Source organism: Colossoma macropomum, unplaced genomic scaffold (genome assembly GCF_904425465.1).
Source record: "Colossoma macropomum unplaced genomic scaffold, Colossoma_macropomum, whole genome shotgun sequence".
Lineage (NCBI taxonomy): Eukaryota > Metazoa > Chordata > Actinopteri > Characiformes > Serrasalmidae > Colossoma > Colossoma macropomum.
The window spans coordinates 20,694,791-20,722,614 of record NW_023494803.1 but is presented as its reverse complement, the minus strand read 5'-3'; the positions used below and the strand labels follow the sequence as shown (position 1 = coordinate 20,722,614).

The following is a 27,824-nucleotide window of genomic DNA, read 5'->3' as shown; positions in this document are numbered from 1 at the left end:
CCACAGGGGCAGGCTAGATATATAGGTTATGTATTTTATCTTACAGAACTGAATCAGACTGTTCAGTTATCAGTTCAGATAGACAGTGGCATACATTATTCCTCCCATACTGCACATGACTTGCCATAATGAATTTTCTTAAGTCTTTTAATTTCTCACATTATTTGTGTATCAAATACATGGTGGGTGTGTACGGAGAGTAAAAGTAGAGAGATTAGATTCTTCAGAAATATAAGGTGTACATCTAAAAGTTGCAAAGTACATTTACCTTTAAAATTCATTCCTCATAATGCCTCAGGACAGTGATTAAGTTATTGTTTAATTGTTAAATAATTTCTAACAACAAAAAATGCTGCTGTAAAAAATGATGCTGATCATTACAATTTTGGTAATTTTTGGTTATTTTTACACCAAAATGTGGTCTTAGACAAAAGTAAATCAACACTCTTTTATATCAGGAAGTGGTGGCAGAAAAAAATCGAAATATGGATACAGAAATCGTTTGTTCCTTGCAGATAAGCGGGTGTTAAGGTTCACTTTGACTATCCATATATGCTTCCCCACTGCCCCCAAAGTAAACAGAGTAACCCCTCTCCACCCCTACAAATCCATTGGTTCCTGTTGAATGAAATCATGAAATTTTACCCTGTCCCCCCAGCAGTACAAAAGTAGAGAGGAATCAGAATTTTATAGAGTGAACATCATCGATCTGTGCTGCTGTAAGACAATTAGTATAAAATTCAAAATTTAATGCGGAAAAAACAGCCATTAAACCTTGGTTCTCTGAACTTTGGATGCTGAAGGACTTTGGCAAGCTGAAGATATCATTCTGCTGGCTGTGATCTGATTGGAGGACAGCGAGATGGGTGGGGGAGGTTTATAAAAACTCAGCTGGTATTGTGTGAGAATCAGACATTTAAGTGAGGATTGGTTGAAAAATAGAGAAGAAGAGGAACAATTCGAGCTTTGTTGGTGTCCATCATGGGGGACACTAAGCTCTACCTGTTTCTTCTTCTCAGCGCTTATGCTTTGGCTGGTAAGATTTACGACTAACCTTTGATTCTCGATTTTAATATAATCTTAGACAATATATCCTTGAATTGATGAGTAAACTTAAAAACATTAAAGGCAGAAATAAAAATAATGTAGAAACCTGCTTTTCCTTCTCTAAACAATTTGCTTTAAAAATGCAGAAGGTTCCATTTTAGAGACACAAAGTTTTTATGAAAGTAAAAATGGTGTGTGTGTGTATATATATATATATATATATATATATATAATTTAAAATTTGAAACAATAGCTACATTTGCATTGTTGGAAATATAAATGGAATACATTTTTGTTTTTAAAATGCTTTTTTCCTTGCAAATAGCATTAATGCACTTAAGTATTGATTTTTTTTATGTATATCAATGTTTTTTCAACCATTTGCAAAAGCTCTCATACTATGTAAAGCACAGATATTTTCATATTATCTCAAACAATGAAAAATGAAAAAGGACAAAAATGGAGATGTTTGTTCCGACAGATATCTCAAAAGGCACACTGAAATAACCGTTGAGGGTGTTCTGAACTTGTGTTTGAGAAAGTGTTTTTTTTTCTCTGTTTTTGTAGAGACAAGCATTGAAGTAACAGATCAAGAGGCACAAACACAGCCATCATGCCCATGTAAGTTACCAGCTCAGATCCTGTTCTTATTATCCATCCAAAGGTTCTCCAGAAAAAAAAGCTCGGTTGTTTGTGTTAATGCTCTCCTATCTGTGGCCAATCAAGCCTGGACTGGTTTCTTGGTATCAGCTTTTAAAGATAATGACACTGAACCCTGGTACTGTGTTTATGAGGCAAGAGTATTGATGAATCTGTTGACTCATAGAGGTGCCACTCTGTCAGCGAATGGTCCAAAGGTTTCTGGTTCAAGTGATGATTTGGAACGGTCTGTGAAATAGGGTCAAAACAACTCATTAACATGATGCAGTGCAGTAAAAATTGGTGATTTATTTACAAAATGTGATAGAAAAATTATAATTGTGCTCTTGTTTCTTTCAAACAGCTGTTTATTTTTTCAGTATGTCCAGTGTGATATATGAATCATTGATCACTGTTCTGTTTGTCTTTGTTGATATCTAGTGGAAGCACGATACAAGAACTTCAGAAAATATGTTTATGAATACACAGCTGAGAGCACAAATGGAGTGGCTGGAACAGCTAACATCAAGAATGGGCCAAAAATATCCTGCAAGGTACAAGAATGATCACAAAATATCAAAAAAAGCCTGTTTTAAAATCACTTTGACATATGTCCATCTATTCAGCCTACAGCAGTTTAGCTCTGCAATTCATGATGAAGTTATTAAAGCAATAAGGCACAAGAGGCCGTGCATTACTGTGATTTTATCCCGGGCAAGGGTGTTCTCCCTTCTTCGTGATAGAATCGCAGTAATGCACAGCCTTTAGAGGTAAAACCATCCCATTAGAGGTACTTTATGGTCACCAAATTACAACCACAAGTCTAATTTCGCACCAATAAAACGGTGCCCCCCGTCTGAAGCTGGTGGTAATTCTGAAATAACTCCCTACTCCTTGATAATAATGATGGAGTTCTTTAAACTGACTATCTTTTAGCTTGTTAACTAGCTGATAAGGCTAGTTCTAGTTAAGAAAATAAATTGTTAGCCCCTCAGTTTAAGCAAAAATGGGTTCTTACTTCGTCAGTACACTCAGTGGTCCATGCAACCAGCATTACAGCCAAAGATTATTCCATTAACAGCACAAGGGTTTTTTGTGACATGGCGCAGTGATACAGAGTTCAGTTGTTGTGAGGCGGTCATAGATGTGCATATATCATGTATTTTACAATGACCTCGAACACGGCTCAGCCAATCAGATTTTAGGACCAGAACAATTTGTTTTTTAAAGGCGTTTTTATAATCCTGACTGCTTTTCGAATGAGGCACAATACAGGGCTGCAAATCAGGACAGAGATCATTAACATATATCAGTCAAAAACAGTCTGTTTAATTCTAAGGGATGAATACAAGAAAAGTGTAGTATATGGGCCCTTTAAGCAATATCTGTTCTGTATAGAGACAATAATGAAATATGTATGTTACCATAAACTGCCCCAAACTTTCTAGAACAAACTTACATTATGAGGAGTATCTGTAGGTGTTCTAGCTAGATTATTTTGCTTTGAGTTCTCATTTCTCCATCTTCCACCTCTTTCCTTATGCAGGTGGAACTTGAGGTTCCTCAGACATGCAGCTTTGTCCTGCGCACCACTGACTGTTCTCTGAGCGAAGTGACCGTCATTGATGCTCAGGGTCAGCCAGTCTACAGTTCAGCTCCTGGAACGGAGCTCTTCAAGGCAGCCATGGAGAAGTAAGTGCAGTCAGAAAATTTACATAGAGAAGATCTGATCTTTAGATCAAATCACATGTGATGGCTATATAAAAACAAAACTCTCCACAAAAGATAGTGGATTTTTACAGACATGCAGTCAAATGCAAATGTTTGAACACTTCTAGGCAAATAAAATGTTTTGTTGATTTTCTTAGCAAAAATAAAGTTAACACATCCTCTACAATGAATGACCTTACATATGACATTTTCCTGCAAATTTTAGTGCACAAGTTCTATTTATTTGCTGAGGTTAACATATTAAAAAAACATAAAATATACTTTTGGCCATGGTAATATATTTTCCCCAAAATTTTAAAATTCAGCAAATAAACAGTAACGGTGCATAAACTGTACAGAGGTTTGTTTTCTGTAGATTAGTGGTTACCAACACTGCTCCTGGAGATCTACCTTCTTGCAGGTTTCATCTCCAACCTAAATCTAACACACCTGATTCAGCTAATCAAAGACTTCTGAAGACAGTAATTAGATGGATTAGGAGGCACCAATTACTGTTGGAGCTAAAGTCTGCAGGAATGTAGGTCTCCAGGGGCAGGGTTTGTAACCACAGCTGTAAAGCATGTGTATTTCTAAAATCTTATTCACTTAGAAAATCAACAAAACATGTACCGCATAAGACTGTATATTACTTATTCCAGAGTTGCTATATTGCACCTATCAAAACAAAACAAAAACGAACAGTGCTAGTTTCCTGGACATGGATTAAGCCTAGTCTTAAATTAAATTGCACCGCCAATGGTGAATCAACATTTAAAATTCTTTCTAGTCTAGACTTGGGCTTAATCTTGATCTGGAAAACTGGCTCATAGAAGTATGTCTTTTAATGCCCCAATAACAAAGTGGATAAATCCATTTAGCACTTTGACTTATTTACCTGTTACTGTATTTGCCCCAGTATGAATCTTTGTAAGTGATGAAAGTGGTCTTGGCCAGTCAAAACCAATTCCTATTGTGATGCAGGAACCCCTTGAACTTCGTGGTGCAGCAGGTGACTGAAGTTTCCATCTACCCTGAAAAGGACGAGCCTGAGAACATAGTGAACATCAAGAGAGGAATCATTTCTGCTCTTTTAGCGCCTGTCCTAGAGGAGGAGCACAATAATAAAATGGTAAAATACAAAATACCATATATACAACTGCAGCCGGATCTGTATATTTCTCTGCTTTGTCCACCTGATATTCATGTAGAAACTGCAGTGATGTTGCCTCTTTATGCAATGTCTGATGTGTATTGCTGTATGCCAGTTTGGTCATTATCATTACTTCATGGGTGTGTCTTTTCTTCCTTTGTCTTAAAGACTACCATACATGGCCTGTGCAGAACTGACCTCACCGTCAACTCAAGGAAGGACATTGATGTCGATGTCACTGTGGTCAGAGATCTGTCAGAGTGCAGCCACTTTTCTCCTCACAGACTTCCCACTAGCCCTCTGTCCCTCCTGCCAGGCCTGGTGAGACATAACTTTAATGTAGAATGACACATTTTTATAGATGGATGAGTGGATAGAAAGCATCTCATCCGCCATCTCATTCAATTTTGAGCTGAGTATTGGACTGTATAAGCCTTTGAAGGTAGATGCAAAACATAATAAGTAAGGTTTTTTTTCACAGAATGGACTTGTTTCCAAACTTATCAGCAGCAGCCAGACCTGCAACTATCAGTTTGATAACAGAAAAAAGCACATGACCGAGGCCCAGTGCACAGAGAAACACCTCTTCATTCCATTCTCTCATGAGTGAGTAATGTGCTCTAATAGTTTCATCTAATGAAGTGCATCTACTGATCGTTTTTGTATTACAACCAAGTGGTCTAAAAAATGTCCACCAATATATATAAATATATTGTTTGTGTCTTAGTTATTGCACATGTACCATAGGTGGAGTCTGTTTATGGGCTTTGCACATGTGCAGTGCAGACCTTTTTTGTTACTACTTTAAAAAAAATGGAATCACCACTCAAAAGTTCGGAATCAATCTTTCTAAAAATGTAAAACAAATCTGATTGCAGACAAAAGTGATTATGATAGTCCTGTACAAACTTTTTAAAATAAATGCTGTAAAACAAAAATAATAAATGTTAAAAAAAGCTTCAGATACAGCCATTCTAAAATGACAGAGAAAGCTGCATAAAAATAAAATTATGATAAAATTAAAATCTTAATGCCTTATATACCTTGACTGCATTTGTAGCCCTATAGAAATCAAAGCTCTAGTTCTGTGTAATGCTAATTGATGCATAAATGAAAACTTCAGATATCACCAATCGCCCATAATTCCCATATTGGTGCATTCCTACTTTAATGTATAAGTTATTACTGTACACAGACTTTCGAAAGGCATTGTATGCCATTTTTTGCACAATATAGATCATTTTCCTTTTGCTGTATATATTTCCATCCTAACATGCAACTGAAAATGAGATGAGTGAACTGTCCTGTTTAGAAGGAATCCTCCAGACTGACTCTTACATTCTCATTTCTAGGGACCAGTATGGTATCGTTTCTGAGGTGAAACAGAGTTTGACCCTAAAAGAAATAGTGAAGTTCAATGACAGAAACTTCGATACTGATGGTGCGTAAACTCAAAATGCAAAGCAAAAAGAGTTTATTACACAGTAAATAATATCTGACTAATCTCACTGTATGGATACCTCTGCTTTTTCTTTGAACAGGCAAAGTTGAGAGAAAGCTTTTCCCAGAAGAAGTAGAAGACAAATTTTTCACCCAGGACAAAGAGGACGTTCTTACGACAATGAAGACCCTCAATGATCTGACCCTCTCAGGAAGGAACCAAGAGAGGGCCCGTCTGTTCCAGAAACTGGTTTCTCAGATCCGTGGCATGAAGAATGAGACATTGTCAGCGGCTGTTGAGAAGATGATGGAGGTTTCCAACTGGCTGACCTGGCAGGCTTTGTTCCAATGTGGAACCAGGGAATGCACCAGTGCCATTCTACAAATCCTCAGAGGCTTTGAGGGACCAGCCAGAGAGGTGGATGCCATAGTGTATGCTTTGGGTCTTCTGCCACAGGCCAGCCCAGAACGCCTCAGAGACATGCTCAGTATGGCCCAGCACAAGCCAAGCAAGGCCATCATGTATGCCCTTGCTAACACAGTGAAAAAGTGAGTGAATGTTGTATCTTGTTAAATGACACTTTTCGTGAGACCGTTGCCCACCATTTTATTTAAAAAGTGGGTGAGTGAAGTTAATGTGTATTTTGCTACAGATTCCCTCAGACAGATGCTTTGACAATGCCTGAGGTGAGGGAGGTTGCAGAATTCATGGAATTCATGCTTGGTGACTGCTCAGGCGACGAGGACAAAACCTTTCTCACATTGAGGGTATTGCACCTAAACTAATATCAGATCATATCATACCATATAAGCATCACTAATGTTTTATTGATGTAGCAATAATTGATGTGCTTTTTAAATTAATTTTTTGATAATACATTTTGGTGAATTTAATGGGAAAGAATTTGTTTTACAGGTTATTGGTGTAATGGGAAAATACATGGAGGGCTTTCCATCTCTAAAATCCTCCCTGCTGAACTGCATGCGTCAGAGTGATGCTTCTTTGTCCGTCCAGAAATCAGCCATCCAGGCTTTCAGACTGATGAAAATTGATCCAGACGTAAGCCAAATCCTATTACAACTTTAACCTCTCGGACAATATTAGTTACCTCTTAAACAGTATTAAATCATTAACAATGTTATTGAAACCTATGAAAGCATTCAGCCCTAAAGCTAGCATTTAATATGCTGTATGTGATGTTATTTAATATTCCTTAGCCCAGTATTGCATCTCTCAGACTCATAGATTTAATAGAATTCACAATTTTTTATCCTCTTTATGTTTTTGTCCGTCCATGTTTTCTCACTAGAGTACTCAGCATGCATTTCACAAATACATCATACATCAATTGGGAAACCCACCATGATGGTAAAAAAATCCACTGATGTCAAGGCAAAAAATTTGGGCATGACATTCGTTTGCCTGGCACTAATGTTGATTATCTTCCTTCCTTTTGCACAAAAATATTTCAGACAGCCCACATTCAAGTATTTGCCCCAAACGCTTGTAGTTACGCTTAGAGTTTCTCACACTTTCAAGACCAGAAGTAGGGTTTCCAAGTCTTTAAACTGGAAAATTTCACTCTATACTATTATGGCACCACTATAGGATGCGAGTAGGTGTGTTTACAACAGATGTAGCAATGGTTATTCATATTCTGCATATGGCCATAAATATTCTTTCAAATGCGACCATTTTAGTGCTCTTTTGTCAAAAGTGTAATACTCCAGTTTTATCATGAGTTCCATGTGTCTCATCTTTTATATTTTTGTCATTGATTTCAGGTGTCAAGCGCTCTGATGGAGCAATACAAGGATGCAGCAGCACCTGCTCAGAAACGTATTGCTGCTTATTTGATGTTAATGAGGAACCCTGAGGTAGTAGAGGAGGTGCTGAAGACACTGAAGGATGAGCAGGACCTGCAGGTCAAGAGCTTTGTTATATCTCACCTCACTAACCTCCTGGACTCTGCAGACCCAAATCTTCAGACGTATGTTCAACAGTCATACTCAATTATGCTGAAAATAAAATTGTATAAAGAGTTAAGCATGACTATTTTGTGAAAACTGTCTGAGTGTAAGGTTCTTTTTATTTTTTTTTAGCAGACAGTGCGGTGAAAAACATTGTTCTGGTCTTTAAATCATTGTTTCAATACACTATTTGTTTAAATGATGAAGGAAATTCTAGAAGAATATCTTTGAAAAATCTTCTAGAAAAGCTGTTTTAACACTCTTTACTCTCCAACTCATACAGAGCAAAGGACCACATCACAAATGCCTTGGAGACTGATGACAGCCTCTCCGCCATGGACTTCACTAAATTTTCTCACAATTACAAGATTGAGGTGCCATGGACTGGCTCCGTAGAAAGCAATGTGATTTTTGACTCTGTCAACTACATGCCCAAACAAGTCATGCTAGCAACTACTCTTGATGCCTTCAACACAGAGATATTGGAGGTATTGTGTCATCAAATTTTTTAAAATTCTTATACTTTAAAGTAAAAAAAATAGCTGCACATACTTACTATGTGCTCCTTAAGGTTCTAATATAAATGCCTTTGTAAATGCTTCTGTAGATCGGTGTGGAGGGAGAAGGTTTTGAGCCAGCCATTGAGGCCCTGTTTGGGGAAAATGGTTTCTTCCCTGATACCATCTCAAAGGCGCTGTACTGGGCCAATGACCAGGTGCCACCCAAAGTAGGACGGGTTCTGGAAAACTGGATTGCACCCTTACAAAGCAGCAGATTGAAGAGAGAGGTATGCTACGAAATTTTAGCTATGTAGGAGATGGAAAAATTACTTGATTTTAATGCAGATCAATGTATTCAGTGTACTGAAACCTTCCATGCAATTTTGGACCATTTGTATTAGTCCATTCATCATAAAACGCTGTTTTTAAACACTTATTATAACACTTTATTAGAAGGCTACTTAACACATACATAAGCACTGTGAACAATGTATTAAATAATACGTTGGTGTTTATGAACAGCTTATGTCACTATTTGCAAGATGATAGATATTTTGATGATGTAAAGGACATTGTAGTGACATGAAGGGGCCTTAAACTACAGTGACAGACAACTTATGACAGTGTAATCAAGCTATTGCTTAGCCTTCCTTTACTTGGGAATGGTGCTTCATGACAGTGGTATAAATGGAACAAATGTCTGTCACTTTAGTTTACAGCCTCTTATGTCAATACATTGTCATTTACATCATAAAATATCTATCATCTTGCGTATAGTGAAAAGGCTATGCAAAAATATTCAAGTAAATGATTTATGAATATGCTGTTCAATGCTTATGTAAGTAAGTGTTATGAAGTCCTTATGTAGGTAGCCTTCCGATTTTTGTTGCCAAAAATCCCAAATGAAAAATAATCAATGAAGAGGTTTTTAAATGACATGACAATGTAGTACTGTAGACAGAAAAAACACATTTTAAAAATTTAAATAGACTTCACCGACCGTTGTGCCTGCAGGTCTCCCAGAACATCTTCAACCAGATTAAGGATAACTTTGACAAGCTCGGTAAAGGTCTCAAATATCTTGAAGACAGCAAAGATGCCCCTAAAGCCATGGCCTACCTCCGTTTTATGGGAACAGAACTGGGTTACATGAAGACCAGTGAACTCAATGGCATTATTGAAAATATCATCACATACTCAGAGCTTTTCTTCCACACCTTGCCTGTAGAGGTAAGTGTTAGTAGATCACTGAAAATATTACCAGTACTTTACCAATGCACTATGCAATTATTTCTAAATGTTGTCTAAAACATAGCTTCACCATTTTCTCCCATGTCTGCAGTTTTTGAAGAAACTGTCATCTGGAATAGATAATGAGGTTTTTGCCCACTACATGTTCTTGGACAAAGCCTTCACGCTACCCACTGGTGCTGGCCTGCCTCTGAAGTTCTCTTTGGCTGGAGTTTTTGCCCCTGGTGCTACAGGAGGACTGACATTTGACCGCAGCATGGTAACTTTCTCACCAAAGACACCAATCACTACGGCTCTTTACATATCTGAAGTTAACCTACTTAATCTAAGGCTTAAAGTCATCTCTATTTAGTCATAGTGGCAGTGATAGTCATCCACAACTGATTATTCCACTATATATTATAATATGACTTATGATGTAATGCACAGTACATTTTAGTTCCTGCACTGACACAGACCTTGTAACTTAGTACAAAAAGAAGCAAAAAGAGATAACTAGAAATGAGGGCTGTCACAATTACTTGATTAAAATGGATTACTCTGTTAAAAAAAGTAACTGATTAAAATTTTACATTCTCAATGAAACAGCTTAGTGATTACTTTGCAAGTAATGATGAACAGGGAAACCACAGGTCATTATAAAGCCTTAATCAGTAATCTAAATATTGTGCACAAGGGGGAGCTACTAGCACTTAAATCACTTGTGTGTGCATAACTGAAAGTCTGAACATTGTCCTTGAGGGGGAGCTGTTAGCACTCAAATTGCTTTTGTGTGCATAACTGAAAGAGAGGGAACCCGCACAAATAGGATTCGTGAAGGCATGCATGTTTGTGGTTACAAACTACATGTATATGAAGTAAAACTAAATGTTTGCTATTATAAATTGTGTGTGTATGATTACTTGATTAATAATCAAAAGTAAACATTAGATTAATCGAATACTAATATAACTGATAGTGACAGCCCTACTACAAATCCAATTGGATAATACTATGATGATGAAAGTCACCCCCTTTGCACCTCCTTATAACTTCATAAAGAAAATCTTAGTTTTAATAATAATATTTTCTGTCATTCACAGCAACAGCTCTCATTCAGGCCATCAGCGGGAGTGGAGTTTGTTACCCAGATGGGTGTCTACATCCCTGAGTTTGTTGATGCTGGAATTAGGATGCACACCAACATGTACCATGAGAGTGGTCTGAATGCCAAGTTCACAATAAGTGGCAGCCAAGTCAAGCTTTCCATCCCTGCACCAAAAGAGAACACCCAGCTGATCAGCATCAGGTAGGTTTGTCTCAGTCCAAGACTTTACAGAGAGATGTAAAATTTGAAAGAGGGACTGTTGCCTTTATCGATGACACAAAAGCTTTTGATGAACTGCAGAGTGATTGGCAGGCACTAACAATGATTTCAGGGTTTGTGTACCAGAAAATACGACAATCATTCTTTGATAGTGTTACTATCAACTATTTCATGACAATAGCACAGCACAAATTTTGGGAAATATTATGAGGTCAGGTTTTGTACTCTACACTCCTCGAAAATAAACTTGCCAAAGTTCTTTGGAGTGATGCCATAGGAAAGCCACTTTTGGTTCCCTAGATTCCCTAATGAACTTCTCAATGGATGGTTCTTTAAAGAAAAAAATATGTAAGTGAACAGGAAAAGAGAAAGGAAAAGAGTACCAGGGAGAAAGAAAAGTTTTTTTTTTGTTTTTTTTTTCGGACCTGCAGAAAAAATATATATGCTCCCAGAATCTCAGTCATATTCTTGCATGACACTGGCATAGATTCTGGGTTTTAGAATTCCAGATATGCTAATGAGGTGTGTACTAATGGCTGAGGAAAAGAGAAATTAATAACCGTGTAAATGTAAATAATATATTGACTGACTTTATAATTTAGTACAACAGATTTAAAAGCAGTCACTGTATAGAATAGACAAAAAAAACAATACAGTACAAGGGGACACTTGACACTAATGATGTTTATTCTTTCTTCTTTGAAAAAAAACAGCAATGAGCTGCTTTCACTGACTTCCACTATGACCAGAAAGGTGTCCCCTATTGTAGAGGACAGGACTGACTCCACAGAGTGCAATCCCCTCTTCCTCGGACTGAAGTACTGCACCACAGTTCGCTACTCCAATGCCAGCTCAACCAACAGTGCCCCCTACTACCCCCTAACTGGGGAAACCAGGTAGGTAATGTAAGAGCAGATGGGCTTGTAATGCCAGTATCACAGTTTATCTTTGATTTGTCTTTGTTTTTAGTGATGAGTAAATTAAGCAGTTTTAATTGGTGTACATTCAGCACCCCTTTAAGACGCATTTTTAAAAAAAGATACAATCAGGTCTGATAAAGAGAGTGAAATGTTCCTAGTTCTGTGTGTTTGTATTCATGTCCTGTACTTTTGCCATGTAATATTGTCATGTAAGTTCTCTAAATGAAACATCTTCTCCCAGGTTTGCTTTGGAGCTTCAGCCAACTGGAGAGGTATCAGAATACACAGCAACCATGGCCTATGAGCTCCTGAGAGAGGGCAAAGAAGGTCGCCATAAGGTTGACTCCCTAGTGCTTTTGCTTAAGGCAGAGGGTAAGTTATTCAAGAATTTATTTTTCAAATTTAGGCCATATAGATAAATTTACATTTTCTGCATACTGAAGACGTCAATATGACAATTTCTCTTTCCTCAGGTTCCACACCTACAACAGCAACTGCCGCTTTTAAATACAACCGTAACAAGAAAATTTTCACCAGTGAGCTTCAAGTACCAGACTATGATGTGGAGGCTGGTTTTAAGATGGAAGTCACTGATGGCACTGGAAAGGGGAAAAATACGTATGGCATTACAATTGATGTAACCAACAAAAAGGCTGTCCAGCTGTCATTAGTTGGACGTGTCAGGTAGAGTATGAGCTGTTTTCATCAACAGATGTTTTGTTAATCCACCTATTCTATGATATAAAAATATGAAAAAAACTAGTGGCTCAGTAATTATGTATAAGTGGCGTAGGATTCATTTTAACTGGGGGGACGCAGTGGTCATACCACTGGTCATGCCTTTAGAGTGAAACTCAATCAGACATTTTAACATCCATTCAGCAGTACTAACCAGGAACTGGAGAGTGGAGCTCAAAATCGGACTTTCCAGTCCAAAACCGGACATCTGACAATCCTAGTTAGTCATGCATAGGTGTCATGCAGACACAGAAATACACCTTTAGATGTAGAGGCTTATTTCTAGGTAGATGCTTTTTTTTCTACAAATAAATAAATATGTAAGATTTGCTAAACTAGCTTGCTCTCACTAAAAACCTGGTTGCAGCATTAGTGTTTTTAATAATTGTTGAAAGAGGGGGTTTCAGTTCATCCCCCTCCAAACATCCACCCCCTCTAACTCTATGCATATCGCTGCTGTCAGAACAAAACCTTGTATCTCCAAAACAATAACTTTATAGAATGAAAAACATACTTTACTCTTAATGTAAGTCAGTGTAACCAGACTTTTTTCAAGTAATTTTGGGCCATTTCTTTTGGTCTATTCATCATGAAATTTACATTCAAGGGCAGCTTGCATTTTCATATTATGTCAAAACTAAAAAACAACAAAAATGGAGATACAAGGTTTTGTTCCAGCAGCGATGTGATGTTTATCATTACCTGTTATGTATAATATTGTTATATAGTAAGATTGGAATGCTTAGTATGGCATTCTTTGAGTGTTTTTTTTTATCTATGTCTGAGCAGACTGGAGTCTATGGAAGATGGTGAATTGCAACTACAGGTGGCTGTTCCTCCTCTACAAATGGATGCTTCTGCAACTGCCCGTCTAAAGAATGCAGATGGCCTTGTTCTACAACTTGAAACAGCCTTTAACTGCCCAGAGACGTCCTCTCTGCAGAAAGCTGTCCTTAGATATGGTAGTGATATCTCATTTGTCATTTCTTTTTGACATATGAAGTACAAAAGTCTTGATCTTTAATTTGTCATTTTGCAGATGAGAACAAGGTTGAATTGGAGATTAAGTCAGATATGAACTCTGAAGTTACAAAACACTTCCCAAACATTGACGACTACTACAGTCAGCTCCAGGGATTTATTGATGACATCCTTGACCAGAAGGTGACCGACACTGACATGAAACTCCGTCATATTGTTTTGAAAGGTATAGAGGTAAGTGTTTTAAAACTAACATTATCCAGTTTGTTTAATAGATAATAATTTGACCAAATTAAGAATTTCTCAATTTGGAGCCAGTTCAGATATTACTCGAATTTCAAACTTAAACTGACTGTACACCTAAGAAACAGTATATATTTGTAATATGTTCATTACTTCTCTCCATGTAACACATATTGATAAGAAGTATCTTGCTGTTATTATTTATTGTTTTACATGTATAGTAGGACCACTTTGTTGCTATTTGTTAATTAATCCATTTTCCTCACCCTCAGGCAGGTAACATTTGGCTTGATAAATTTGGAAAAGACATTCCATATGTGAAGAATCTCAGGAACAAGAGATTTATTCCACAACTCACCATGCCCAGTATACCAGAAAATTTGTACCTCAAATCGTGAGTCATTCATCAGTTTCATTTATTCAGTTTAAGTACAATGTTTCATTAGGAAATATCTGTTTTAACACTGTTTTTACAAAGCATCACCAATGACAAAGCAACAAAATGAAAAGCTGCCTGTATCTTGAAATAGATATATAATATAAAGATCAATTACTGATTATAGTTATACATCAACAGTGAAATAGTAATCGAATATAACTACTATAACTAGGGCCCAACTGATATATTGGTTACCCGCTAATTTTGGCCAATGTTAGCAATCCTCAGTATTATTGAGATCAGCTGATGATCATTGCTTTTTTGATTTAAGCTTGTAAATTCCTATTAATTGGACTGAACATCATACAGTTGTGTTACTGAGTGGCTCAATATTAAATACTGTATGTTTAAAGATAATCTAAACACAAATTACCATAAATGTAAGTATTACAAAAACATAAAATGCATCCAAATCTTACTTTTAGCATGAGAAAAAGAAAGACATAACACAAAAAATATTTTAATGAAGAGAACTAAAGAGAAATAAGAAAAATAAGAGGTGATAAATAGAAATCAAATGTGATTCAGCATTTTGGGTAGCTCCGCTGCCACGACTACATATACTATATTAAAAATGTGAGTTTCTACAGTTTACTTGAGTTTAAGAAGTGTGATAATTGGCAATCATATTAGTCATATTGTAAAACTATTGGAGTACAAAATTAAATTAGAAAATAAAACAAAATAAAATTATATTAGCCAATATTATTGGTTATCAAAATTTTTAGCACCCTTAAAATTGGTATCGGTATCGGCCACAATTTTTCATATTGGTTGGGCTGTACTATGAACTTTTTAATTGTTTACATTTAACACACTTTTGTTTCACCATTTTATTTCCATCAGTGATGCACTGTTCCGGTACCAGTTCAACAAGGACAAAATATCTTTCTCCTTGCCTCTTCCTTTTGGTGGGAAATCATCTGAAGAGCTGAACATCCCCTCATATATTCATGTGCCTCCCCTTGGACCAATGAAATCAGAAACTAAGTACAAGATCCCCTCGTTCACAATCCCCTACACACTAGACTTCTCCTTGCCTCAGCTTGGTGTAGCAGAGGTGTCTGCTAAGGTGAACAGCAACCTCTATGACTGGGAAGGCTCAATCTCTGGGGGCAACTATACTGTTGATGTTCCCAGCTACATTGCTAAATACAAAGTTATGGGCAGCTGTCCTGTGGAAGCCCTTGCATATAAAGTTGAAGGTATTTTTCATTCACTCATTTTTAAATCCAAAATATACCAACAAGACACATTTTTAAAACATATTTAACAGATTTCTAGTTTTTTTGCAATTAAAACAAGTGTTCCGATATTATTACAATATTAATAATGTATTTGAGTTAAAAAAAATTAATAAATGAAACAGTAGTATGTTATATACAGTAGTCTGCAAAACTTTGAATAATCCCTGTCAAATTGCATGCTTTGTTGATTTTCCAAGTGAAAATAAGTGGACACATCTTCTACAGGGAATAAACTTAATTATGGCATTTGTCAGCAAATGTTAGGGGACAATTTCTATAAGTTTCTATAATATGGCCTCTGCCATGGCCCTGCAAAACACGTTGCTAATAGAGATACAGGTGAAACTCACATGAAAACAAATTTGATGGCTTGTACCCAGTGAGCAGTCGTGGAGATTCAAGTGTAAGCTGAATAACCATGCATACAACTAAGAGCTGAAACTCAGCAAATAATTAGAAGTTCTAAATGTAAAATAAATATAAAATAAATTTAAAATGTGCTGTAACCTTTTTTTTTCAACATTTTAAATTCAGCAAATAAACAGTGTTTGTGCATTGAAAGGTTCATAAGTGTTCTCTGTAGAGAATGTGTACTTATTTTCTCTTAGAAAATCATTTAATTTAACCCATGGCGCCTACTTTTGCACACAACTGTGACATAAATATGTGTACTTCATGTTAAGAATGCCCCTTTTTTCTTCATATAGGTACTGCCCTGGTCTATGGCACCGTGGATGACCACTTTAAATATCTTGTGAATGGGTCCTTGCACCACAGTTTCCTTGATGCTAGCTTCAGTGCCTCTGAAAGCATGACTGTTACCAAAAGCATGACAGATGACATAGAGAGCAGCAAAGGGACAGCAGTTTACAAGTATGAAGCAACCAGCCCATTTGGTCTACAGACCTCCCTCTATTATTCTACTCAGGCAACGTTCACAGGCTTAGATCTTGCTGGAGATGCGAATGTGGATGGAGTCTTAAAAATAGGTCCTTGGTTTGCAAACTCTGCATATAGCCTTTCCTACACTGTGAATCCACTTGAAGAAAAAGGAAAAGGAGAATCCATTTTGACGTTTGACTCTTCAGTCATCCAGGGAAAAAATGTGATCAAAGGAGAATATCTCAATAAAGACTTGGTAATTGTGTCCAAGACAACCACTGAAAATGACGCTTTGAATCATGTAGGTGAATTGAGGTACAAGGATGGCCATTTGTTTTTGAAGTCCGATGCTGGTGCTGTAGCACTAGGGAAAACCTTACGATGTCAAGCAGAACTTGATTTGGCAGAGGAAGAAGCTAGCTTCAGAGTCGAGACCCAGGCAGACCATGCAACAAACAGAGCATATTCCCTGCTTACTGGAGCTTTGAATAGCAATGGACTTGAAGTGAACATTGATGGTTCCCTGAACTTTGAAGATAGCCGTGGAACACACAAAGGGACATTTACCTTGGGAATGACTGGCCTGGCCACAAGTTGTACAACAACCCTTCAGTGTAGCTCTATGACATTTGAAAACATCTTCAATGCTGGAATCGATGGAACGGGAGCCTCCATGTCTCTTACGTCTAAAGGATTAGCTCAGGACAACACAGCAGAGCTCAGTGTGGAGGGCAAGATCTCAGACAGCGGAGTTTATCTAAACAGTGTTTTTAAAGGCAATGCTTTTGATGGTGATGCAAGAAACACAATGAATTTGGGTCTGAATAAGCAGGGTCTCACCCTCTCCAACACCATGATGGGTACATTACAAAAGATGAGGACCGAGAGCACCCATATCTTGACTGTAACTCTGTGGACATTGGCATTCCACTCCAAGACAGATAATATCATCTGTGATGGTGCATCATATAACCATGATATTAAGGTTAACATGAGGCCTTTTGCTGTATCAGTGTCCTCAAACAATAAACTTGAGATGTTTGACATCAATTTCAGTAATGATGGCCATATTAAGGTGGAGCCATTAAAGTTAGATGCATCTGGAAGCATTACTGGGAAATACGGAGAGGAGCATACCATCAAGAGCACTTGTGGAATCACTTTTTCTGAAATGACTGGATCGGTAAAATGTGATTCAACTGCAGAAGTCTTGGATTCTCAAGTCAGACACAACTTTGAACTGGATTTTGCTGGACTGTCTTCTGTTATTAACAGTGAGGTCAGATTAAATTCTAAGGCTTTGCGTCTTGAGAATGTCATCCGTGCAATGGCTATGCCATTTAGCCTTACTGTTGATGCACTTCTAAACGGTGATGGCTCAGTGAAGTTCTATGGTAAGCATACCGGTCAGCTCTACAGTAAATTCCTCCTTAAAGCAGAGCCTTTTGCAATTGCTGAGTCCCATGACTGGAGAGCCTCTGCCACGCACATGTTGCAGAATGGAGATTCAGCTGAAACCCACTTTGAAAACAAGTTTGATGGCTTGTTAATACCCAATGAGCAGTCTGTGTTGTGGAAATTCAAGTCCAAGCTGAACAACCATGCATACAACCAAGAGGTCAACATTTACAACAAAGAAGCAGATATGGGAGTGCAGCTTTCTGGGGTGCTCCAGACAAACCTGTTCAATAAAGCTGCAGAATCTCCATTCAACAACCAAGAGTTCAGTGTTGCTGGGTTCCTAAAGTATGACAAAAACAGTGACTGCCACATCATTCATTTGCCCTTCATTGAGAGCCTTCCAGTTGCCTTTGAGAAAATGAAGACTACATTTGTAAATGTTCTTGAGTCCCTCCAGCAGTATCTTGATGGTTTGGACATCAATGATTTGGCCAGGCAGTTCAGAGAGAACTTGGATGAAATCCCACAAATGGTTACTGACTTCATAGAGGAAATTGACCTAGAGAACAAATTTAACCTGGCCAAGGATAAGGTGATTTCTTTGGTACAAGACTACGGTGTCACATTAGATGATCTAGAAGCATCTTTGGAGAACCTTAAGAAAACCTTAGAAAAAACCTTAATTGATTTGGCAGCCAAAATAAGGGACCTAAAGGCTCAAATCAAATCTCTTATTGAAAGCGGGTCCTGGGCTGAAATTCTAACAAATATTGGAGATGAACTCAAGGCCGTTGATGAAAGATACGACATTACCGGAACAATCATAAGAGTCATCAGTGCCATTGAAGATGTAATTAGACAGATTGATCTGCAAAAATTGCAAGACAGCAGTGTGGCTTGGTTGAAAGAACTCGATGCCAAGTATGAAATTAAAGCAAAAATTCAGGAGAAAGTGAGTGAATTGAAAGAAGTAATAGAGACCTTTGACATCAAGATGTTAGTTCAAGATGTGACAGACTATATAAGCTCATTTGATTTGGCTCAATATGTGGATCAGCTATCCGATTACATTCCATTAGAAGATATTGAGGAGGTGCTTGATTCCATGAAGGACATCATTGTCAACTGGATTGAAGAATATGAAATTGTGGAAAAAATGAATTATGTGTACTCCAAAATTGGTGAACTATTTCAAAGATATGAAATTGAAAAAAAGATGGAAGTTTTCCTGGAGCAGGCTAGGACTCTTATCAAGCAATACAAAATCAGAGAGACAGTTGAGGCAATGGTGGACGCCTTAAAGTCTATTCCATTTGAATATTTTTCCGACAAGGTCTTGCAACTACTAGGCACAATTGTTAATCAGTTAAAATTAATCGACATCAAGCAAAACATCGAGGATCTAAATGATTATATTCTCATGATAATCAAGAATCTCAAGGCCTTTGATTACAATGAATTTGTTGATGAAGCTAATATGCAAATCAGGAAAATAACAAATTACGTCAATGAACAAATAAAGGTCTATGAAATCCCAGAGAAAATTGAGGCATCTAGGAAGTTTTTACGAGAGATGCAGACCTCTATTATTAACTATTTGGAGCAACTGAAAAACACTAAAATAGCTGAGCTTTACAGAATGATTAAGGGTGTAATCGACACCACAGCTTATAAGGATATTAAACTGAAGATCCAGGACATCCTTGAAGATATGAGACAGAGAATCAGTGACATGGACATCAGAGATGAAATCCTTGTTTACTTACAAAGGGCAAGTGAATCGTACACTAATATGATCGAATACATCTCATCACAGCTCCAGAGCTTCATTGAGGAAATTCGCAGACTATCCAAGGATGAAAAAATACTTACTCAAATCCATCAAGCTGTGGAAGGAGTACTTAACTATCTGAAGACAGCACAAATTGAAATCCAAGCTTTTACTCTTCCATTCACAACGCTTGAGGTTCCTGCTTTCCAGATAAACATGGCAAGGCTTCCAGATATTTCTATTCCAACAGTGATAACAGTACCAGAGTTCAAAATCTTGGACTTTATCCATGTTCCATCAATCACTATTGACTTTGAGATAATTAAGAACAAGATCATTCAAGTCATTGATCAAATTCGGGAGTTTAAAATGCCAGAGCTGGATCCTGAGGCCACCTTCGGTGATTTAAGAGCTCTTTATCTGTTCGACCTGCCTGACTTTACTCTCCCAGAGGTGAGACTTGTAGAGCTCAAGTTCTCAGAAATCAATATACCAAAGCTAAATTTGGAGAATTTTGAGATCACCATGTTGCCAATTCCTGAAGTCAAGCTGCCTCAAATTCCATTTGAGCCATGTATCCCAGCTTTCGGCAAGCTGTATGGAGAATTCAAGTTCAATTCTCCCCAGTTTACAGTTGTGACAGAGGCAGCAATTGAGAATACAACAAGTAAAATCTTAGAGCCTCAGTTCAAAGCTACCCTGACTTCACGAGCAACGTCAACTCTTGATGTTCTTGGCTACTCTTTGGAAGCAATGCTTCAAATTGAAGCCCCTACGAAGAAGAAAATGATAATTAGTGAGACAGTAAAAGCCAATCACATGGCTTTTACTGTCGATCATGAGGGTTCTCTAATTTTCAGCAATCCATCAGTTGAAGCACTGGCAAAGACAACCGCTAAGGCCACAACCCAAACATACAAAGCTGATTTAGTAAACAATATTGTAGTTGCTCTAAAGAATGGAATAACTGTGAATATGGATACAACTTATGGCCATGACCTGAACATCCACTCTATGGACATCTCAAGTGAGGCTATGATAAAAAACACAGCTAAGGCACAGTTTGAGTCTGGAACCATTTCAATGACTGTTGAAAATGAGGCAAAAGGGAAATGGTCCCTAAAAGACTACGCTGATGAAGGTACACACAAGAGCAGTCTGGGATTTAGTGTCAACACTGGCACAGCACAGCTCACTTTTGATGGTGAAACAAACAGCAACAGCTTCAAAATGAAACAGTCGGTCAATGCTGAATCTGTCATCCTGAGCCACATCACCATTGATGCCAGCGCGGAGACAGAGACTCCTTTCATGAAGACAAGTGTGATAAAACTGACAGGAAAGGCTCAAATGGAAGGTCTCAAAGTTGAACTAGCAGCTTCACACAATGCAGAACTGATTGGAAAAGTCAGTGGAACTTTATCCAATTCTTGTGCCTTTTTGGCCCAACCATTTGAAATTAGCCTTGATTGCAAAAATAAGGTAGGCTCCAAAATCCTCTTCCCTCTAAAACTAACCGGAAAGATTGATCTCCAGCATGATTATAAGGTGGCTCTGAGCTCTGAAAATCAGCATGCCTCTTGGGTGGGTTTGGCTCGATTCAACCAGTATAAATATAACCACAACTTCACTTTGGACAACAATGAAAAAGATGCAGGAATCTATGTATCCATCGATGGAGAGGCTAATCTCGACTTTCTGACAGTGCCACTAACTGTTCCGGAGATGACTGTGCCATACTTTGATAGAAAAACACCAATGATCAAAGAATATTCTTTGTGGGAGGATTTGGGTTTGAAAGACCTCCTGGCCACTCCTCGTCAATCCTTTGACATTGATTTCAATCTTCGGTATCAAAAAAACCCTGACAAGCACACCTTTGCCCTAGACCTTAAGCCTATCTACAACATTTTTGAAAATGCTAAATTCTTAGGAGCACACTTTGAACTTGGAAGAGACAAAGTCCTTGATGCCCTAACAAATTCTTATAACCAAGCCAGGACTCAGTTTGAAAAATTTAAAATTGACACCTCCAACCAGCCCCCAAGGTATTTCACTGTTCCTGGATACACTGTACCAATCCTGAACATTGAAGTTTCAGCCTTCAGAGCTGAGTTGCCTGCATTTGGCTTTTTCATTCCCAAGGAGGTCAGCACACCAAGTTTCAAAGTTCCAGTGATGGGTTTCTCAGTGCCCTCCTATACTCTTGTTCTTCCATCTCTAGGGTTGCCCGTTTTGCATGTACCTGAGACACTCAGGGAGTTGACGTTGCCTACAGTCACATTGCCAGATATTCAGAACAACATCATGATACCTGCTCTTGGAAACGTGACCTATGATTTCTCATTCAAGTCACCAGTGATTAGTGTGAGTTCTAATGGTGGTATCTTCAACCAGTCTGACTTTGTGGTCAAAGTGGGAGCATCTTCCACCTCTGTGTTTGAATTCCTCAAAGGCAAACTTGATGGAACAACCAGCATCACTAAGAAGAGAGGTCTGAAGGTGGCCACAACCCTGTCATTGGAACACAAGAATGCAGAATATACTCATGAAAGCACTATCAGCCTCACCAAGAGGAATATGGAGGCTTCTGTAGCAAATGCTTTGAAAATCAACCTGCCTTTTTTCACACTGGACTTAAATCAGGTACTGGATGGAAATACCAAGACCAAGCCTAATGTTGCCTCTAAAGTGAAACTTCAATATACATACAATATCCCATCATTACAAACTCAAGGAAATGGAATTCTACACCATAATCTTGCACTTGAAACACTGTCATCCTACTTTTCTCTGGAGAATTCTTTGAGAGCCAAGACTTACGGAACAATATTGGAGACAGGACGTTTTTCAAAATCTTTAGACAATGAAGCAACTATATACCTAAATGCCAATGGTCTACGTTCCACGGTGAAAACAGACATAAACTCTGAAGCTGAGTATATGAAGACTGAAATCTGGAATGTAGACATAGCTGAGATATTTGCTTTTGAGGCTTCTCTTAGACGTGTTTATGCCACAGTGAATTACACAAGCAAAAATAAGGTGAACATTGCATCTTATTCAACCAATGGAAAGCACTCTGCACAGGGAACCTTTGAGTTTGTTCCACTCACAACACTGTCTGCTAATCTTAATATGGATATTTCACAGTCATCTGATCTTGGTCTTGTTAGCATAGTTCAGAATGTAGACATTGATGTCACCTCAGACAAACAGAAGTTTATTTGGAGTGGCAAGGAGCAATTAACATCACTTAAACATTCTAGCGATCTGTTGATGTCTAATGATGAATCTGAGATACGCATGGAGGTGACAGAATCCATTGAAGGTCATCTTGCATTTCTGAAGTCCATCAAATTGCCTGTCTATCAGAAAACTCTGTGGGATGTGTTGAAATTTGATGAGGCCACTAGCACAGATCAATTACAGTTCCTTAATGTTTCTACTCATTTGGTATATACCAAGAGTATGGATGGAACCCTGTTTGCACTGCCTGCCACCGTATTTGAAAATGGAGTTACTTTTGACATTCCAGCAATCACACTAGCAGTGCCTGAATGGGTGAAACAGATCCCACAGATGATAAGAGAAATAGATGAGCGACTTGAAAATGTTGACCTGCCTGATTACATTTCTCTCCCACCAGTCATCACCATTCCAACGTTTGATGTACCTCTCACAACTCTCCGTGTGCCATCCTTTACATTAGACCTACAAAATCTGAGAGTCCCAAATATGATCAGCACAACTGCTTTTGATATAACTTTGCCAGGTCTACCAGTGGTCAGTATCCCCCATTTTGAAATTGACTTGGAATACATGAAGGATAAAATGGCTCTTCTGCTTCTCAAGCTACCTCAATATGAAATTACCATCTCACATTTCACCCTGCCTAAAACCTTCACCATTGGTGAGCACACCATCAACCTGGATGATGTCACAAAAGCAATCTATCATTTTGAGATGCCAACCATAACCATCCCTGAACAGAAAATTGAGATCCCAGAGATATCACTCCACCTGCCAACCAGTATATTCATCCCATCTTTCGGTGCTCTCTCTACTGCTGTGAAACTTTCCTCCTCAATTTACAACAATACATGGACTGCAAAAATGGAGAACAAGAAGCCAGGATTTGCTTACTCACTGAAGTCCTCATGTACATCCACCATGACTTTCCTAGCATATGACTTGGATGGTAAGTTGTACTGTGATTTACTGAGTATCTGTGCATGAACATAAGTGGCAGCCCTACGTAATCATGGTTATGCATGTTCCTTATTTAGCTATTGCCAACGTCTTGCTTGAAAATGGAGCTGTGAGTCTGGATGGAAAGTGCACCTTTACCCACAATGATGTAAAAGTGAACTGGAAGCATGACCTCCGACAGAATCTGAGGTAATATGTATGTTCATGTATGTCCCAAATTACTGCTTTGTCAAGAGAAAATTTATTAGCTTTCATAAATAGTGTTACTCGTTCTTTCAAGCGTTTTAGACCTAGGAAATCCTTGTTATTTGAAATGTTTTGCAGGTTATGTTAGTGTTATGCAGCAGGGTTTGAGTACAGTTTTACCAATTTTTTTTTTTATATGACACTGAAAATTTGTCATTTTTTTCACAGAATTAAACGGGAGGAGCCTTTGGCCTCAAGGTAAATGTTGCCAACCATTTCCGTGTAAAATATCCAACTCATTCAACTAACTCACTCAGTCACACACTTACTCACTCACTCATTCACTCACTCACTCACAATTAACAAGCATAAGGTTCTCCACAAAGAAGAACACAAGTAGATTTTGGGCTTCATAGAAGAGGTGCTTTGCATCAGTGACACTGTGTCCCTGTTAATTTCACAGACCATCGAGCCACACTCTGGATATTGACATCAACAGCCAGACTTTCGCTGATGTGAGCTTCCGTTATGCCTCCAACAACAATGGTATCACATCTTCAGTATCCTCACCTTCAGCCGGCTTTGTTGGATTTCAGTTCACAAGGAGGTCACCATCTCAATATTATGCTAAACTCTTCAGCAGATACTTGGTGAGGAAATCATATTATGTATTTATTAATGTGCTATGTTTTGTAATTTGGTCCAATGATATGAATGCAATTAATACACTGTATGGCTGTATGTAAAGTGATGGGTCAGACTGGGAATAAACAGAATCTATATGTTGTTTCGATGTTCTCGCAGACAACTCCTGACAAGGACACTGATCTACTGAGTTTCAAGGTTACCCTGAAGAATTCTGAAAAACTTAACCTTCAAACTGGCTGGCAACTTAACGGGTTCTTTGACATGATAAATGGCTTTAAAGTCAGGCTGCCGGCTATCACTTCAGCTCTTCGTGACTTTGTCAACAAATACCACAAAGCTCATTTTGGCATGGACCTAAATCGCGCTGCCTTAAAGCTGAAGAACGCAATATCAAACAACATCGACAAAGCTTACAGTGAGCTCCCCAAGGCATTCGATGCAATGCAGAACTCAATTGAATACCTGAGTCAGCAAAGTAAAGACATGTTGAAGAGGACAGTCCAGAGCATGCCAGAGATGAATATCCAGGAGATGAGCAGCAGGGTCTCGAATAATGTCAAAGAACTGCTTCAAAATTATGAGACAAATGTCAGGGTCATGTTGGATGCCATCATGAAGTTCTTAAGTGAGACCAAGTTCCACCTGCCAGGTTTCGAGGAGAAGCTCACCGGTCAGGAGATGTACAACAAGATGAGACGTTTCATTTCAATGGCGGTCAGGCGGGCTGCCAGCAGATTTACTAGCCTCATGGAGACCATAGCTGACACCATTGCAAGCTACATCAATGGAATGAATTTCACCCTTCCGGGTACAGATGTAGTTATCGTTGGCAAGGATGTTTTGAAGGATCTGAAGTCTGCGGTGAGATCTGCACAGGATAAGATTATTCAAGCAATGAAGAAGTGGGAAGGTCTGAAGCTGGAGAAGCTGCTCCAGAATGTGAGTGACTTTGTAAAACTTTGCATCCAGAAGGCTGGGGAGTTCATTGCTTCTTTGAAGGATGAGAGGCTAGAGGAGCTGTCTGCTCATCTCAGTGGAATTTACACCGAGGCCAGCAACAGCCCAATGATGCAAGAAATTACCAAACAGATTCAACTGGCAAAAGTAAATGCAGCTGACTACAAAGACAAAGCGAAATTGAGGGTCCAAGAGATCTACAACGAGATATCTATGGAGCGGCTCAACTCCGAGATGAGTGAATTTATTTCAGTCTTAGAGAAACAGCTTCGTAACCACACTGAAGTCGTCCTTGAATATGCGAAGAAAGCTTCACAGCATACACAGCCATACATAAGAGTGACCAGCAAAAAGATAGATGTGGATGTTCCTCTGCCTTTCTACTGGAATTCATTCAGTGAATGGCCTAGTCTGACTTAAATGTTCTATTTTAGAATGATTTAGATTGTTTAAATGTACCTTTTTGTTGAAAATATATTTGTTATACTTACATAAACATTATGTTTCAGATTTTATGTACATATAATTGAGTTCTTAATTGTTAATATGTGAGAAGGAAATGTGTAACTCACTGCTATGACACATGATTAAAGTCTTTGTTTGCATAAAATATCTTGGTGAATTACATTTTTACTGTTATTTCAATGTATTCACCATTCAACAAGACAAGAAGTAGCATTTTACTCAAATCAGAAGTTCTTAATCCTTGTTCTTGAGTACATATGCCTTGAATATTTTAGGGAAAGGCTGATTAATTCGCTGTTTAGTTGGATCAGGTGCAGAGCAGGGAAGAGCCCAAAATATACAGGCCAGGGGTGCTTCAGGACCAGGACTGTGAGCCACTGTTGTAAGTCATCGCTAAACAATTTCTTTAGATTTATACAGAAGAATACAAATTAATAGGAGTTAAACAAGAAACACTGGGAAATACAATTATCCCTTTTAGCACAATCCAAGAAATGTCAGTAGAACACTTAACACAGGCTTATAACATGAAAACTGAATTTTCCTCAATTTTATAAAATAAAAGACTTTGATGTTGTATTTAAACATTATTAAAGTTAAAAAAGGTGCCACTCACTCCCCAATCCATACAGTCCATGTATGGAAATTAAGCTGTAAAAACAGCCTGTTTTAAATTCATTGTTTCTGTGATGTCACAAAAACAACTACATTTACATATACCCACCAATACCGCCTACAGCAGTTTAGCTCTGCCCATTAACACTGAAGTTGTGAAGTTGAGTGTTTCAGCACAAACTGCTTTTTGAAAGAAGCACAATATAGGACAGCCAATCAGAACAGAGATCATTTACATACATCTTTAAGGTTTTCAGTTCTAAGGGATAAAGAGAGGTTGGAAATGGCCATGCAAAAAATAATTATGTTTTTGGTGCATAAAACCACACAAACATAAGGGGAGCACAAGGGAAGAAATAAGATGCAAGAAAATGTAAGATATGGGCCCTTTAACACTTTATGAGGAGTGGGTGGAAGACGATGGAGGTGAACTAGGGAGCAATGACAAAAAAATATGTATCTAAATAATAGAAATGTAATTGGTTTTGTGGTATTTTGAATATATTAGCTAGAAAAACCTCTTAAACAAAATGACATGGAAGGAAAGTATTTTGTCCTGTTGCTAATTAACATGCTTGTATTTAATATTTAAGGAGTCTTCAGTATTTTATGTGAAACCCTGCAAGCTTTGTAACACTGAAGGAAGTTTATTGCGTACTGTATTTCTTGGTTAATTTTTGGGATTCTTCTAAATCTCGTGTGGTCACCTGTGGGCCATGTATAGCCACTGAGAATGTTGCTGAGTTTTCAGTTTTTCTTTTGCTTGGGCAAAAATGGTTTCTCAATTTGATTTTGTTTTTTTTCAAGTTTTATGAATCCATAATGTAAATTGCATTGAGATTTTTAGTATTGGTGCTTGCTGTAGAGTAAGACTGTGAGAAAGTAGATATTTACTGTACACTGTCAGGAAAAAAGGGCACGGCACGGCACAGGTACATTTTTGTTTGTCCCTCAATGTACAAAGAATTTAAATGTACCTTCAAAGGAACAAAACGGTATCTTTTTTGTGTGTGTTTTATCTTTTTCTTGCCAAGGTCCACATACACCATTTGTGTTTGTGTACCAAAAACAGTCATAACCTATTTGTACATGAGCATTTGACCAT

General features: G+C 38.0%; 1 protein-coding gene across 1 annotated transcript; it reads left to right on the top strand.

The window, feature by feature from the left end:
* Window positions 1-738: 738 nt before the first annotated feature.
* apoba (apolipoprotein Ba) lies at window positions 739-26,251 on the top strand. Its single transcript, XM_036593784.1, has 29 exons — window positions 739-1,036; window positions 1,615-1,668; window positions 2,128-2,240; window positions 3,233-3,378; window positions 4,378-4,525; window positions 4,715-4,867; window positions 5,028-5,152; window positions 5,899-5,987; window positions 6,088-6,535; window positions 6,640-6,754; window positions 6,903-7,046; window positions 7,772-7,977; window positions 8,241-8,445; window positions 8,565-8,744; window positions 9,472-9,687; window positions 9,800-9,967; window positions 10,791-10,996; window positions 11,728-11,910; window positions 12,176-12,306; window positions 12,408-12,618; window positions 13,462-13,634; window positions 13,712-13,887; window positions 14,169-14,290; window positions 15,182-15,540; window positions 16,290-23,837; window positions 23,926-24,037; window positions 24,263-24,292; window positions 24,498-24,684; window positions 24,839-26,251. Exons 1-29 carry the CDS (start codon window positions 982-984, stop codon window positions 26,057-26,059), a joined length of 13,224 nt encoding a protein of 4,407 aa, XP_036449677.1. The 5' UTR covers window positions 739-981; the 3' UTR covers window positions 26,060-26,251.
* Window positions 26,252-27,824: the final 1,573 nt, after the last annotated feature.

Excerpts from the sequence above, each read along its gene's own strand:
- apoba (XM_036593784.1), top strand. The coding sequence starts at position 982 with ATGGGGGACACTAAGCTCTACCTGTTTCTTCTTCTCAGCGCTTATGCT. Across the intron at positions 10,997-11,727 it reads ACCCAGCTGATCAGCATCAG|CAATGAGCTGCTTTCACTGA; the intron begins GTAGGTTTGTCT and ends GAAAAAAAACAG. Across the intron at positions 24,293-24,497 it reads GAGGAGCCTTTGGCCTCAAG|ACCATCGAGCCACACTCTGG; the intron begins GTAAATGTTGCC and ends TTAATTTCACAG.